Source organism: Pituophis catenifer, unplaced genomic scaffold (genome assembly GCF_029215685.1).
Source record: "Pituophis catenifer annectens isolate HBS135680 unplaced genomic scaffold, rPitCat1.0.hap2 SCAF_14, whole genome shotgun sequence".
Taxonomy (NCBI): Eukaryota; Metazoa; Chordata; class Lepidosauria; order Squamata; family Colubridae; genus Pituophis; species Pituophis catenifer.
The window spans coordinates 14,603,278-14,617,902 of record NW_027256894.1 but is presented as its reverse complement, the minus strand read 5'-3'; the positions used below and the strand labels follow the sequence as shown (position 1 = coordinate 14,617,902).

The following is a 14,625-nucleotide window of genomic DNA, read 5'->3' as shown; positions in this document are numbered from 1 at the left end:
TAATTCCTCTTCAGTTTCAGAGGGGATCAGAAGAATATGCAAGATCCATGGCCTTCCTTAATTCCTGAGATATTCACAGAATGCTCCCTCTGGATCTCTAGCTATGTTGGAGACATCAGCAAGGCAAATGCCATAAGTAAAGAGCATTTAAAAGCCTTCTTCCAATGTTGACATCTCTCCAATTATTCTTTGTTTTCAGAGAATATCTGAAACATCCCATCACCTGTTAGAATACCTGGCCTAAACAAGACTTTTGTCCTTCCCTTCTGAGGGAAACTGTGGATAAAAATTTGAAAGGTGCGGCATGCTAAGATGGAGTTTTTAAAACCATAATTTGTTGATCATAGCCACTGGGCCTCCCAAAGGTGCTTTCTAAAGAGGCAACTGAGCTGTCTTTTGTTTTTCCTTGAAGATGTTTCGCTTCTCATTCAAAAAGCTTCTTCAGTTTTGAACGTCAGAAGTGAAGAAGCTTCTTGAATGAGAAGTGAAATGCCTTCAAGGAAAAACAAAGATAGTCCAGTTGCCTCTTGAGAAAGCACCTTTGGGACAGCCATGACTGGATGACTGAGAAACTCCACAGACACATAACTACAGGATCTAGTTTATCAATAACACTAAGCCAACATGGGTAAATGGGAGCATAATTCTAAGCCAAAACCAAAATCATATGATAGCTTAGTATTATATGAGCATTTGTACAAAAGCTGACTTAAAACTCCAAAGCAAGTACTAAATCCAAGGGGTTATTTTTTTTTAACTAGAAAGAAACACACACTTTAAAGTTACAAACAGAAAGACCTTACTTAAGAGAATAGCCAGTGTCCAGAGATTGAACTTCTCTTCCTTGAGGGATAGCAACCTTGTCTTCTTCTGTGCCAGATTCAGAAATCCCTCCATTGGAGGTCCCAGTAGGGCTCTTCCTAGAACACCGAGGAGACTGAGAAGGGAAGCCATCTAAGGATTTCATCAAAGCGGACGAGAAGTAATTGCTAATGGAGTAGATTTTGCTGCATTTTTCTCCCTCGGCGCTGCTTTTCAACACCTCACATGCCTGAGATGAAGTGAGTGGAAAGCTCCTTGCTCGTTGACTCGGTGCTTTTGTGACTGGTGGGTTGAGTTCCGTATTTTGTGAGGCTGGAAGAGTCAAAGATGAGTCAAGACGGGTGTCGTTGCTCGTCTTTGAAGTCAAAGCACAACGATCCACGGAGGAGGAAGAAGACGATGAGCTGATCTGATTTTCTCTTAGAGATGACGGCACAGGGCTGCTCTCTGAACCTTGGTGGTCGATGCTGCTGGTGGATGCTTCCTGAGGATCGCACTTGGCAGTTTGTGAATCCTGCCTGCTAGAAGCTTCTTCTTTTTGAACGGACGGCTTTGGACTCAGCTTCCTAGTCCCCTTTTCGGGAGACTGGGGAGTGCCCAGATTTTCAAAAGAGCTGATTCTCTGCTTTATTGACGATCCTCTAGGAGATGCCCGGACAATCTTGGTAATAGAGCCCGCCTCGTTGTCTGATATGCTCTGATGCTCAGCGCTGCTGTTTCTGAGAGTTTTTGCATCTGAACTTCCTTTTTTTAGTCCCTTGAGGCTCTGACGGAACCAAGCTGGTTTGGGCGCTACAGGTGGCCCTTTCTTCACAAAGTCACCTTCTTCTGATGTAGAAGAGGCTTTGGGGTCACTCTCCTCGGCGTCTGAGGGCTGCAGGGCTGCACCTGAGCAATGCAAGGTTGGCTCACTGTCTTTGCTTTCGATGCCATGCGGCATGTTTAAGGTGCACCTTTCTTCAGCCATGCTGGGGTTGAACAAGCTTTTGATGCAGTCAGAAATTCTCACCCAAGGATCTTCGGTTGTGGTCTCAAGGCTATAATCCACCCTTGCTTGTCTTCTGAGGGCAGGTCTTGTAGATGAATCTGCCTTGCCTAAAATGCATTATATGATTAACAAAACGTCAGCTCTCACCAATGGGATCGTTCTGAATTCAAAGTTGCCCTACAGGACTACAATCCTTGCATGCTTGCGAGCAAGGTCCACCAAGCTCAATTCGACCGAAGGAACTGTACAAAAATTGGTTTGCCTGTGCCACTAACAATCCTGGAACCTTACAATTGTTCCCGTGCGATCCTATGCCTATGAGTGAAATTTATTTCTAACGAAGCAAAAACTGAGAAAATCTCTTTCAAGTTAAATGTCCATGCAGTTTTTTATGGCAGCAAAATAGAAGAAAGGATATTATCTTCTTCTATTTTTCTATTTAATCTACCATGGAAATTCCTGGTGGTCTCCAATACAAGGCTAACAAATCCCAACCCTCCTTAGCTTCTGACCGTAGGCAGTGTTCAGATGTGCCACCCGCTGAGAGACTTCTAGGTAGTCACAGTTACTAACTCACATAGTGGTGCAGTTAGATCATCCCATCTCATTCCGGTATTAATTTTGAGTGGAATCCTGGACAGATTTTATTCAGATTGTTTGCAGAAAACTGAATGTCAGTCTGCAATCTTGGTCACGATAATGATCGCTAGCCCAGGATTGCAAAGCTGAAATTTGCACAATAATTCCTATGTCCCATTCCAAAGGAGGCTCCTTGGTTAGCACTGACCTTCCATGGCAGACAAAACAAATCTTACCTTTGTTGTTTTTCTTTTCGCGATCTGCAGCTCCTGAGGACACCTTCAGCTGTTCTGCAGCTCGTGGAGCTAAAGAACTTGCAAGTGTGCCGTGAGTTACAACCGTCTTATTTCTCAGCCGCAGCAGGTCCCCAACTTCCTGTCGACAAAACAGGAAGCACAAAGCTGACAACATTGAGTTGCATCAAACTGCATTCTCTGGTACCTTTGAGCTGTTCCATCTAGAGAAACATAAAAGGTTTCATCTGGAACTCAGCACAGAACCAGGTTGGCTTTTCAAGTCTGACAAATGATGCTGTTAGTTCAGCTTTACGCCATTAGATTCTACAGTCAATAACACTCGGTCAGGATTTAGTTTAATACTGACTTATCTAATCACTGGGCTAAAAAACAGGATTTTTCCCCCTCTTTTTTTAAACATTCATCATTTTTTGCCAGTTTTTAAAATCCTTTGCAGTCAATTCCTAAGCATTTTTTTTTTTTAAAAAATATCAAAATAGGGACTTGATTTACACATGCACTTCTACTTCTGGAAAAATAAAAACGATGCTTTCAGAGGCTTAAACTATGTTGAAATATTCTCCACCCCATTCCAGTTTACATTTAATTTCCTTTGAAATTTCACTGAAAGGGGAAGAGAATGTCAGTGAAATGTTATTGGGCAAAGTGTGGTTTTCTTGCCATTCTTCAATTTGCAAAAGGCCCTGTGCGAATGTCATGTCTTTTCTTGGAGAAATTAACGAAGGAGAAATTTGTCTTTTTTTAATAACAGAGTTGTAGGCCTTAGAAATAGAATTATTTTGCCTCTGACTAACTAATCACTGCAGGACCATAAGTGTTACCTTCATGTCTTACATGTTTAATTATCTCATTTGTGGTCCTCTGCATACGAGATGAAACTTCACAAGTTACTGATATTCTTGCTTATCGCTTTGACCCCCCCATCAAAATGTATAAATGTACTACAGTGGTCTAATATGTTAGAAACTGGATCTAGCCCAATAACTCAAAGACATAGCCCAATTCTTTTCAGTAGTTTTATTGTTGGTCTGTTGGTACTGGAGGTCACAGACCTTGTACCTTTCTCTTTCAGGTATACATCTGGAATCAACTGTGGAACATGTGGTTGGCCCTTTTGTACCCAGGAGGAGGGGTCAAGAGGTAAGGAGTGGTTACAGGGATTATGGGATATGTGGTTAGTTAACCCTTGAAGGACCGGGTGGTCAGGGAGAAGTAATAGTTAGGCATTTATCATGACAAAACCCCCTCTAAATGCCTAACTGGATACCAGGGGTAATGTATGCGCACATACAGGAAATACACAAGTACAGACATGAATTACAAGCAAACACGCATTTTTGACATTAGGTAAGCATGTTGTTTATGTGGTAGGGGTTTAGTGAGAATATCTGCTGTTTGCTCCTCTGTGTCACAGTGTACTGCTCTAATGAATCCTATCTCTGAAAACTGCCTGACGTGTTTGTATTTAATGTCAATGTGTCTAGAACGCTGACCTATGGCATCGGCCCTAGAGATCTCTATTGCTGCTTTGTTGTCTTCGTGGATAACTATTGGATATGAGGGTTCAGCCCAGATGTCGCAGAGCAGGTCATCGAACCATACTAAATTGTTTGCGGCCTTTGATAGGCAAACAAATTCTGCTTCCGTGGTTGATGTGGCCACCAGTTTTTGCTTTCCAGTGTACCAATGGATGGGGCAATTGTTGAGTAGTAGCACGTAGCCAGAGGTGCTTTTTCTGCATCCTATGTCCCCAGCCCAGTCAGCGTCAGCATAGCAGGTTAGCTTTGGTTTCTCGGATGTTTCTGGTTCTAGGCAGAGTAGGGCATCCGCGCTGAATTTTAAGTATCTGAGTAGTCTTTTGATGGCGTTCCAGTGTATTAACGTGGGCTTGCTTACATGCCTGGACAGTAGATTGACGGCTAAGGCGATGTCGGGCCTGGTCCAGTTGGATATGTATAGCAGTGACCCTATCGTTGATCTATACAGTTTGTTGTCTGTGAAGGGTTCAGATTCCTCATACATGGTCTTCAGGAACTCAGGCTGCATGGGGGTCTCGCTGGGTTTTGCTTCGGACATGTTGCATTTGGACAGCAGCTCGATGATCTTTTCTCTCTGGGAGAGGCGGAAGCCCTTGTTGGTTTTTATCACTTGGACCCCTAGGTACCTGTCAATCTTCCCGAGTGACTTTAGGGAGAAGTGGCTACCCAGGTCGGTGGTGAACTTGTCACATCTGTCCTTGTGTTTGCTGATGTACAAGATGTCGTCCACGTAAACGAGCACACCCTCGAATGTGTTGTTTTCTCTCCTCGTAAAGAAACATTTGTCGGCTGAGGTGGCCTCGAAGCCCATGGATCTGAGGGCCTTGGCCAGGCAGTCATACCACCTTTTGCCTGACTGCTTGAGTCCGTACAGGCTTTTGTTCAGCAGCCAGGTTTGGTCCTCGCCTTTGTTGTATCCAGGCGGCGCCTTGACGTATATTTCTTTGTCCAACTCGGCGTGCAGGTACGCTGTTTGCACGTCGAACTGGAAGACCTCCAAGCCTAGGATGGTGGCTATCACCAGGGCGCTTTTGACGCTCTCCGCCCTGACGGTTGGCGAGTAGGTATCTGTATAGTCTTCGGGGTATCTTTGGGCGAAACCCTGCGCGACTAATCTTGCCTTGTATAGGACCTTGTTGTCCTCTAATGTCTTGACCCTGAACACCCATTTGGTTCCTATTGGTTTTTTGTCCCCTGGAACTTGGGCAGGTGAGTATACCTGGAGGTTCCTCAGGCTTTCCATCTCCTTCTCCATGGCAGACATCCATTTTTCTTTTTCTTCCTGGGGGAGCCCGAGGATGTCCTCATATGAGCTGGGCGTGAAATGGGTGTTGTGGATGGTCATAACGTAGTCCTCTAACTTCTTTGGTAGCTTGTTTCTGGTTCCTCTGATTGGCCTGCTGGGGGTTGGTTCGGTTTCCTGCATGTTGTCTGCCTCATTATCCGTTAGGTCATCTATCTTCAGTGAGGGGTGCCCTTCTTTCCAACCTTTGACGCTTGCCTTGCGATGGTTGGCTTTGTGCCCTGTGACCTCTCTGACCTCCCTTTCCCCTTGGTCATGCTCGAACGTGACCCTATTGGTTGGGATGTCATTGGAGTGTACCCTCGACCAGTTTGCGTTTTCGTGGAAACTGGCTGATCTGGAAACCACAAAACGGTTATTGTTGTCGACAAATCTGTAGCCCTTTGTGCCCGGTTCGTAACCCACGAACCTTAACCTTTTTGATAATTTTTCCCCCTTTCTTCTTAGCTGCCTGGGAATGTGGACATCAGCTGGGGCGCCGAATATGTGTAAGTGAGCAATGTTGGGCTTTCTGTTGTATAGCATCTCGTATGGTGTTTTATTGATAGAGCTTGACCACAGTCTATTCAGGGTGTAATTGGCGTAGTGTAATGCCTCTGACCAGAAATGCTGCCCCATCTCAGCATCCTCCAGGGCGCATCTCATCATGGTTTGCAACACCCCGTTTTTTCTCTCTGAGACTCCATTTTGGAAGGGGGAGAAAGGTGAAGAGGTGTAATGCGCTATGCCCTGCTCCCTCAGCCACCTTGTGAACTCTTTGGCCATGAACTCTGAGCCCCTATCGGTCATTATCTGCCTTATTCTCATGTTGTGTTGCATGTCTACTCTCCTGTGGAATTCTTTAAACCTTTGGAACACTTCATTTTTGTGTCTCAGGGAGTAGACATACCCGTACCTGGTGTAGTCATCTACAATCGTGAGGAAGAACCGCTTCCTATGTCCTACAGAGGGTTTCATTGGCCCTACCAAGTCCATATGCACCAATTGGAAGGGGTATTCCGTGGTTCGTTTGGATCTCCTGGGGATGGCCTTAACCTTGATCTTAGAACGCTTACAAACTGAACACTCCAAGTAGTTTTCGCAGTTCTTTACTTTGAGACCCTCGGTACATTCCGTCATTTTCTTTACAATGGGGAAGCTTATGTGTCCCAGTCTCCTGTGGAGGAGATGGGCGCAGTTATCATGCAGTGGCTTGCCGATAGATACGGACTTGCTTGTCTTCTCATGGCTACTTCCTGCCTCCTGCTGCACCCCCTCTGTTTCTGGATACTTATCTATCCTGTGGTTTGTGCTGGTATCAATGCCTTCTTCCTCTCTTGCATTGGGTGTGAAGTAGGGGAGTCCCTCGTGTATGGTTACCTTTCCTATCTCTTTCCCCTGCTTGATCAAGTGTGCCTTTCCATCTTTAAACTTTATTTCTATATTTGTGTCTCGTGTTAGCCTCGTGATGGCTAGCACATTGTGGGGAATCTCTGGTATGTACAGTACCTCCTTTAAGTCCCCTAGCTGTGTGATGTGTACGTTTCCTTTCCCCACTACTCTGACCTTGCTTTGGTTTGCCACCTTTATCTCTGAGTCTATTTTTGTGAGTGAGTCTAGCAGCTCTGGGTTACAGGTAGTGTGACTTGTGGCCCCTGAATCTAGAAGCCATGAGTTTCTCTCTATCTTGTGTTTGTCATCTGGGTCATCGTGCCTGATCCCGTACATGGAGCCAGAGCTACTCTCCCTGGAGTGGTCTCTGCGCTCGTGGTGTTTCTTGGGGTTGGGTGACCATCCTCGCCCCCTTTCCTTTGGGTACCTGCGTTCAGGTGACCTTCCCCCTCTACTGTCGTGCTGCCCCCTATCCCTATGGTTCCTGGGGCAATCCTTTTTTAAGTGGTTCCTCGATCCACAAGCATAACATTCTGAGGTATCCCTGGCCTTATCCTGGAAATCCACCCTCTTTGTGGGTCTGGGGTCCCCTTTGGCTAGTTGGCGTTCCCTCCTCAGGGTGTCCTCTGCAACAAGCTGACTGGTCAGTGAGCCTAGTGTGAGGTATTGCATGTTGAGGCTATTTAGTTGGGTCATGAATATGTCCCAGCTGCTATCAAGAGAGTTTATGATTATGCTTATCATGCTCTCTTCAGTGATGATTTCCCCCCTCTGCATGAGTTCTGTCCTTGCAGCATTCATCTTTAAGATGTGCTCACTCATGGGGACCCCTGCCTTATGCTTGGTGGAGTGGAACTCCCTGGATAGTCTAGTGGTGGTGGCTCTGCTTTGGCTATAAAACAGGTTACATAATTTTTGCATAATATCATAAACAGTTAGATTGTCCTCAATAGATGGATACATAGCGGATGGAATGGAGGTTAACATGATGCAAAATGCCCTGTGATGAATGCAGTCAATTTCCAGTGACCAGGGCTTTTGGGGAGGTTTGTTAGCTAGGAACAGTGCATTCTCTCTCATGAGAGCAACTCTTAATTGTTGGCTCCACTCTATAATATTACCCCCATCTAACTGCAGTTTTGGCAAATTGGCATAATTTGCCCCAGAAATGTTAGTAAGGTTACTTACTGGGGGGAGCTGTCCATGGTCCAAGTTGTGATTAAATTCACAATAAGGCTTTGGGATGTCTGTGGCCATTCTGTACTTGCTTGGATCTATGTAACTTGCTTCTCTTATTACAGGCAGGTACTGGGCATGCGCGAAGCTCATTCCGCGCTGGAGTCCATCGGGTGAGGTTCCTGTTGCTGGAGCTCCCAGGCCTAGGCCTAGGCCCGTCGGTGGGAGGCTGGACCCGCCTCCGGTGGGTCCGAAGATCCCTCCCTGAGGTGGACACCACTGCTGGATGGCCGGATCCCCGGCGAAGAAGGGTAGAAGGTGAGGGGGCGACGCGGTCGTAAGTCGAGGACTTTCGCGGGTCGGCGGCGCGGCAGCAGCGGAGGTCGTAGGTTGAGGACTTCCTGCTCCCGGCGGCTCGGCGGCAATGGCGGCGGCGGCGGCTGATCCTCCCTCGTGGTCGCTGGTCCCTGGTCGCGTGGACTGGCCTGATGGGTGTCGTGGCGTTGGTGAGTAGCCGGTCCTTCTCTTCTGCCTCGGGCCTCGCGTTGTCGGTGTAGCGGGTGGTGAGTTCGAGTCCTGCGGTTGACTTTTCCTGCAGGCGGGCGGTCTTTTGTGCCGGTTGCTGGTGCGCGCGGAGTTTTTTGTGGGCTGTGCCTCGGTTGCCTGGTCTCTGTTGGTTGTCCTGGCCTTCTTGTGCCCCCCGGGATTTTTCTTCGATTTATTGAGTGCCGCGGGAGGCTCGAAAGCAGAGCCTAGGGCAGCGGTGATGGTCTCGATTGCCTTTTGCAACTCGAGATCGGTGGGCGTTTTTCTTTTTGTTATTGCGATCTCTTCGTGGTCGCTTTCAGAGTTGGGCTCTTCGTAGTCACTTTCTGAGTCTCCCTCGTCTGTTTCGGGGTTCGGGCATTTTCGCGCCAAGGGATTCAAATCCTGGCTTCCCATTGGCTGGTGCTCGTCCCAAGATGGCCGCCGGGAAGGGGGCGCGGAAATGGATTCTGCCGGCTCAGGGTCATCGGGTTGGGGTGGCTTACCCTTTTTTGCTGGCTTTTCTTTCTCTGTGGTCTTTGGGGCCTCGATCGCTGCTTCTTGTTGCTCGAAGAGGCTTTGAAGGTCCGCGATGAGGTTTTCTTTGTTGCTGTTTCCCTCCATCAGTCTCAGGATGGAGAGTTTGAATTTATTCATTTTCTGTGCTGTTTCTTCTTCCGGGGCGATGATTTCCTTGGATGGCCCCTCTTCATCTGATTGTGAGTCCAGGCTGGAGTCCTGTTCGCTTCCAGCTTCTGTCTCCTCCATGGCTGTGGCTTCGGTTGCAAGCTTCTCAGCCATCTTCTTGGTAAGAGCTCTGGTCTGTGCTCTGTTTGCTTCTTCAGGATAGGTGTTGGGTTCAGTCATTGTCTGGAGTTATGGGCAACCGACCTCTGCTACCAATTTGTTAGAAACTGGATCTAGCCCAATAACTCAAAGACATAGCCCAATTCTTTTCAGTAGTTTTATTGTTGGTCTGTTGGTACTGGAGGTCACAGACCTTGTACCTTTCTCTTTCAGGTATACATCTGGAATCAACTGTGGAACATGTGGTTGGCCCTTTTGTACCCAGGAGGAGGGGTCAAGAGGTAAGGAGTGGTTACAGGGATTATGGGATATGTGGTTAGTTAACCCTTGAAGGACCGGGTGGTCAGGGAGAAGTAATAGTTAGGCATTTATCATGACATAATATGATCTAGTTTTTACCTTAAACTAAGCTGTAAGAAAGGCGTTCATGTGTTGTGTGAATCCAAACAAGAAATAGACTATCTATCTTTAAATTATCTGCAGTACTCATTTTTATGAATATCTGCAAAGGCATTTTTTTAAAAAAAATAAAGCAATAGTAGGAAAGATCAAAATCTTTTATACCGTCTTTGACTCTGAAACTCGTGACGTTCTATAAATTTAGGTGCTTTCCTGCCATCCTAGGATTACTGGTTTTATTTTTATTTTATTTTTTTGCATGCTTTGCATATATCACTTGATATTTTCCTTTTCTGCACTCAAGATACTCAGGGGTAAAGTTTAGTTCCTTCCCACCCACCACCCACCCCTGCTATTGTCTTCTCAAACTTTTTTTTTTTTAAAGAGGCCCGCAGTCGGTGTTTCCACATACAGAAAGGATTTTTTGCTTGTTCTCAGAAATAGTGGTTGCTTTGAGAGGAACCATTTTCTCTTCTTGTTTTACAAACACATTTTAATTCGTTATTCAATGCACCGGTTTTAAAACAGAGAGAGAACCCACGTTGAGGTTCACGCTCATCATGTTTTCGCCATCTCAAGAAGGAAAAAATTAATTCTCTAAAAATTGGCTATAAAGCCTGCCCTGGGGGGAACGGTGGGGGTATGGTTTACATTCAGCATTGAACTGGGTCCTGTTAGGATCTCAACTCTTTCAAAGCAACCTCACTGATACCACTGCAGTCGCTGGCATTTTGTTGGTGGGGAGGGGGTTCCCACATGCAGGCCCAACTCATTTTGTTGGGGACATTTGGGGAGGGCAGGGCCAACTATTGTCCTGTTTTTCCCCCCTTCCCTTAACGATTTGGTTCCTTTGCCTGGCTTTACATGCCTTGACCACTTTTAGTTTGGTGGCTTTGGCCCAGTCTCACATGTCCCTGGCTTAACCAACAGTCGCTTTGCTTTCACAGTTATGATGCTCCTCTCCCAATGTACTTAGTAGTGATGCCTCCCCCAGCTCACCCACACCCACTGTCACTTGTGAAAGCCAAATCTGGCTCTAGGCCTGCCTCAGTTTACCTTCCCTATCTATCTATCGATCTATCTATCGATCTGACTATCATCTATCTAGCTATCATCTATCTAGCTATCTATCAACTATCTGTCTAGCTACCTACCTCCCTGTCATCTATCTATCTATCTGTCCATCATCTATCTACCTACCTACCTACCTACCTATCATCTATCTACCTACCTATCATCTACCTACCTACCTACCTATCATCTATCTATCTATCTCTGTCTGTCTGTCTGTCTAGCTACCTATCTATCATCTATCTACCTACCTATCATCTATCTATCTGTCTATCATGTTTACCTCCCTCCCTATCATCTATCTACCTACCTACCTATCATCTATCTACCTATCTGCTTACCTACCTACCTATTTTATCTACTCTATCTATCTATCTATCTATCTAGGTAGGTAGGTAAGCAGGCAAATACATGGATTTATGGCGGTAGTTCAGGCCTTTGGGCCTGACAAATCTAGCTTTTGGCCCTGCCTCAGTTTACCTTCTTTATTTATTTATTTATTTATTTATTTATTTATTTATTTATGTTTGTTTGTTTGTTTGTTTGTTTTATTTAGCTAGCTAGCTAGCTAGCCTATGGCAAATACATGGACTTATGGTGGTAGTTCAGGCCTTTGGGCCTGACAAGGCCCGTTTTGTTTATCCGTTGCCAGGCGTTTAGAGAGCCGGGAGTTCTACAAAGAACTCTTGCCTGCCAACTGTCATTAACTGCCAATTCTTCAATGTGGCCTGCCTGCCAGCTGTTACTAGTCCTTTGGTTCACACTACCGTGCTATCCAGGGTGCTATTCAGGGGGAACTAATGTCACACACACACCCAATTCACACCTTGCCAATAAGCAACCGAGCCGGAAGATCATCGAATGATTTTTTTTTTTTTTTGAAGCCATCTTCTTCCTTAGACTACTTTGAGACTTTGCTTCAGAGTTTGATAGTTTTTTAATGGCTGAAATGTTTTTTTCAGGCCATTCCTCTGGAGTCAAATAACATATTTTTCCCCCCCTGGGCCTGCAGCAGCAATATGGTTTAGGGGTATCTTCAGCCGGGTAGATTTTCAACGGCTCATATGGACGCTTCAAGCCATTCTTGTGGGGTCAAACAGCAAGTTTTTGGGCCTGCAACAGCAATATGACTTAGGGATATCTTCACCCAATCATCAATATGCCCCTCAAATTCTTCTGGATGTTTTTGTTGGTGTTTTATCCAGGCATCTGGAATCCGTACTCCTAAGGATTCCCTGACTGGCTTGTAAAAAATCTGCTTTCATGCTTTTTAGGCATTTATTAAGCCCTCCCAAAACATTTCGCCTAGAGTTTTTAGTTTGTAGATTTTCTAATGCCACTTTCAGCCATTGTTTTTTAATGCCCTATCCCAGTCCACGATGCTTCGTTGTTGCTTTTTTTACAATGTTCTCACTGGCTTTGTGGTATTTTACCTACAGTATTTTTTTTTCTGGGGACTCACAAAGTCTATTTTGAACTCTCTACTTCTAGAGGATACAGCCTGGCCCTTGTATTATACCAATGGGCAACAGGTTTTATTGTTGAGTTGTTTCTCTCCATGTTTGGCAATTTTTTTAGCCCTGGAAGCCGTACTCCTAGGGATTCCCTGACTGGTTTATAAACATCTTTTTTCATGCTTTTCAGGCATTTATTAAGCCATCCGAAAAGATTTTTCCTAGAGTTTTTAGTTTGTAGATTTTCTAACGCCACTTTCAACCGTTGTTTTATAATGTCCTATCCCAATCCACAATGCTTCATTGTTGTTTTTTACGATGTTCTCACTGGCTTTGTGGTATTTTACCTACAGGTTGGTTTTTTTTCTGGGCACTCACAAAGACTATTTTGAACTCTCTACTTCTAGACGATACAACCTGGCCCTTGTATATCAATGGGCAACAGGTTTTATTCCTGAGTTGTTTCTCTCCATGTTTGGCAATTTTTTTAGCCCCTTCCGTCCACCAGAAGCTTGTCTTACCTGAGTGTTTGAAGGTGGCAGGACTTCAGTCTCATGAAGGTTGGGTCTCTCTTTCAACTCTCTGATCGTCTGCTCATTATCAGGACAATCCTGTTTGAAGTACTTCCTTGGTGGAGGTTTGGGTTTGAATGACCTGGGTTTTCTAACCAGGATCTCCGTGCTTTTTTTAGTCGTGTGTGACGAAAGGGGACCGACGCCTTGAGACACTGGTGGGGAAGGCTCATTTCGCAAACTCATTTCAGAAAATGAATGTCGGGAGCCCGGTGGCTGTGTAATTGCTACATCCAGATGATGTTCTTTTCCTTGGCCGTTGGTCAACTGATAAAGAAAGCCATTTCCACAAGATGACCTGGGGTTGTAACTGCTATCGCTGCTGGAACGGATCATTGGCTTTTGAGAAGTATGGCTGAGGTGAGCGTCATTCTTCTCCAAGTATTTTTCACAGGGAGCTTTCTTAAGCCAACTTCCACCTACACAGAAAGCAGAACACGACACAGTCAAACGCTGCAGAGTAAGAGATACGAGATAATGGCTAAAATCCAAAGACCTTCATAAATAGTTCCGTGCACCCCAAAGTGCCTAGGATTTGTGTCAGGACTTCAGTAGCCTCACACAGCCACTTGCACGGCAAAACAGGAGAATGCAAAAAGTCTATGTCTGTCATGCCCCCATCGGAGCCTGAATCTGTGGGAGAAGATGAGCTGGAACCTGAGCCGACAGAGATTGAGAGGGCAGCTTCATTGTCTTTGGAAGAAAATGGGGAAAGCCAGGGGCTTTCAGGATTAGGACAGATTGTAGGCAGGGAGGAACAGAGGCAGGATGAACATGAGAGACAGAGCTCAGAGGAGGAGCAAGGACCAGCCCCTCCTGATCCAAGGGCTTGGAGAGTGGAGAGAAGGCGTGAACAGCACAGACTGAGCAGGCTACTCGGGAGAAGAGTGCCCCGCCCATCTTCACAAGGCACACCTGGGGAATGAGACTTAAGGAGACGCTGTGGGGAGGGGCATTTGTCGAGAACAAATGCTGAGTTCCTGAAGTGTTGCGTGCCGATGTTTGAACTTTCCAAGAGTCCTTGCATTCCTTCTAGTGTTCTGGACTAATTACCTGGATTACCTGGATCTTTTGCTTCCTGAACTCTTTGATTTTCCCTTGATTTGCCAAATACATTTGGATTTATTGCTGTGCAGCCTTGGTGCAGACAGCGTTGGGCTGGACTAATTGCAGCCAGAGGCTGCTTGAGGTTTTATGGGGGTTTGTTATCACTCTGCTCTGGGACTTGCCAGAAATGTGGGAGCGTTTGGGGAAATTTGGAGCAATAAAGGAGTGATCTGAACTGCCAGATGTTTGTGTTATCTCTGTGTCATGCCCTGGGTCATCACAATGTCATTACCTGGGAAGCTCCACAAATCACTGTATCATCATCTCCTTTAATGACCCCATAATCCCTTGCGGAGTGGAGTCTGGGCAACTGAATGGAGCTGAGTGTTTACTGGCTGGATGCCCTTCCTGTTGCCAATGTAGAGTTTTGTTCAGCAGATATATTCTCATCGTGCCCAGAGAGAGAAACATCTGCCTCCACCTAGGATTGAACTCACAGCCTCCTGATTGTGAGGCAAGAGCTCCACCTCTTAGCCACTGTACCACTCTCACAAATCACTGTATGTCAAGGAATTAATCTAAATTCCTTCTCGCTATTGATAACTGTCCAGTATGGCATTGATTTTACCTTATACTCCTCTTAAAATGAATGACTGCTTTACGAATACAAAAATAACAGCCACCTTTACTTTTTTACTTCTATTACAATTGCTCAA

General features: G+C 45.6%; 1 protein-coding gene across 2 annotated transcripts in view; it reads right to left on the bottom strand.

The window, feature by feature from the left end:
- IL16 (interleukin 16) overlaps positions 1 to 14,625 on the bottom strand; it is a 44,572-nt gene that overhangs the window by 8,421 nt on the left and 21,526 nt on the right. For both annotated transcript variants that reach the window (XM_070953408.1, XM_070953409.1), the window contains exons 13-15: positions 12,812 to 13,281; positions 2,626 to 2,764; positions 804 to 1,917 (exon numbers count right to left, since the gene is read on the bottom strand). In XM_070953408.1, coding sequence (XP_070809509.1) covers positions 804 to 1,917; positions 2,626 to 2,764; positions 12,812 to 13,281 — 1,723 coding nt within the window. The remainder of the gene's footprint in view (positions 1 to 803; positions 1,918 to 2,625; positions 2,765 to 12,811; positions 13,282 to 14,625) is intronic.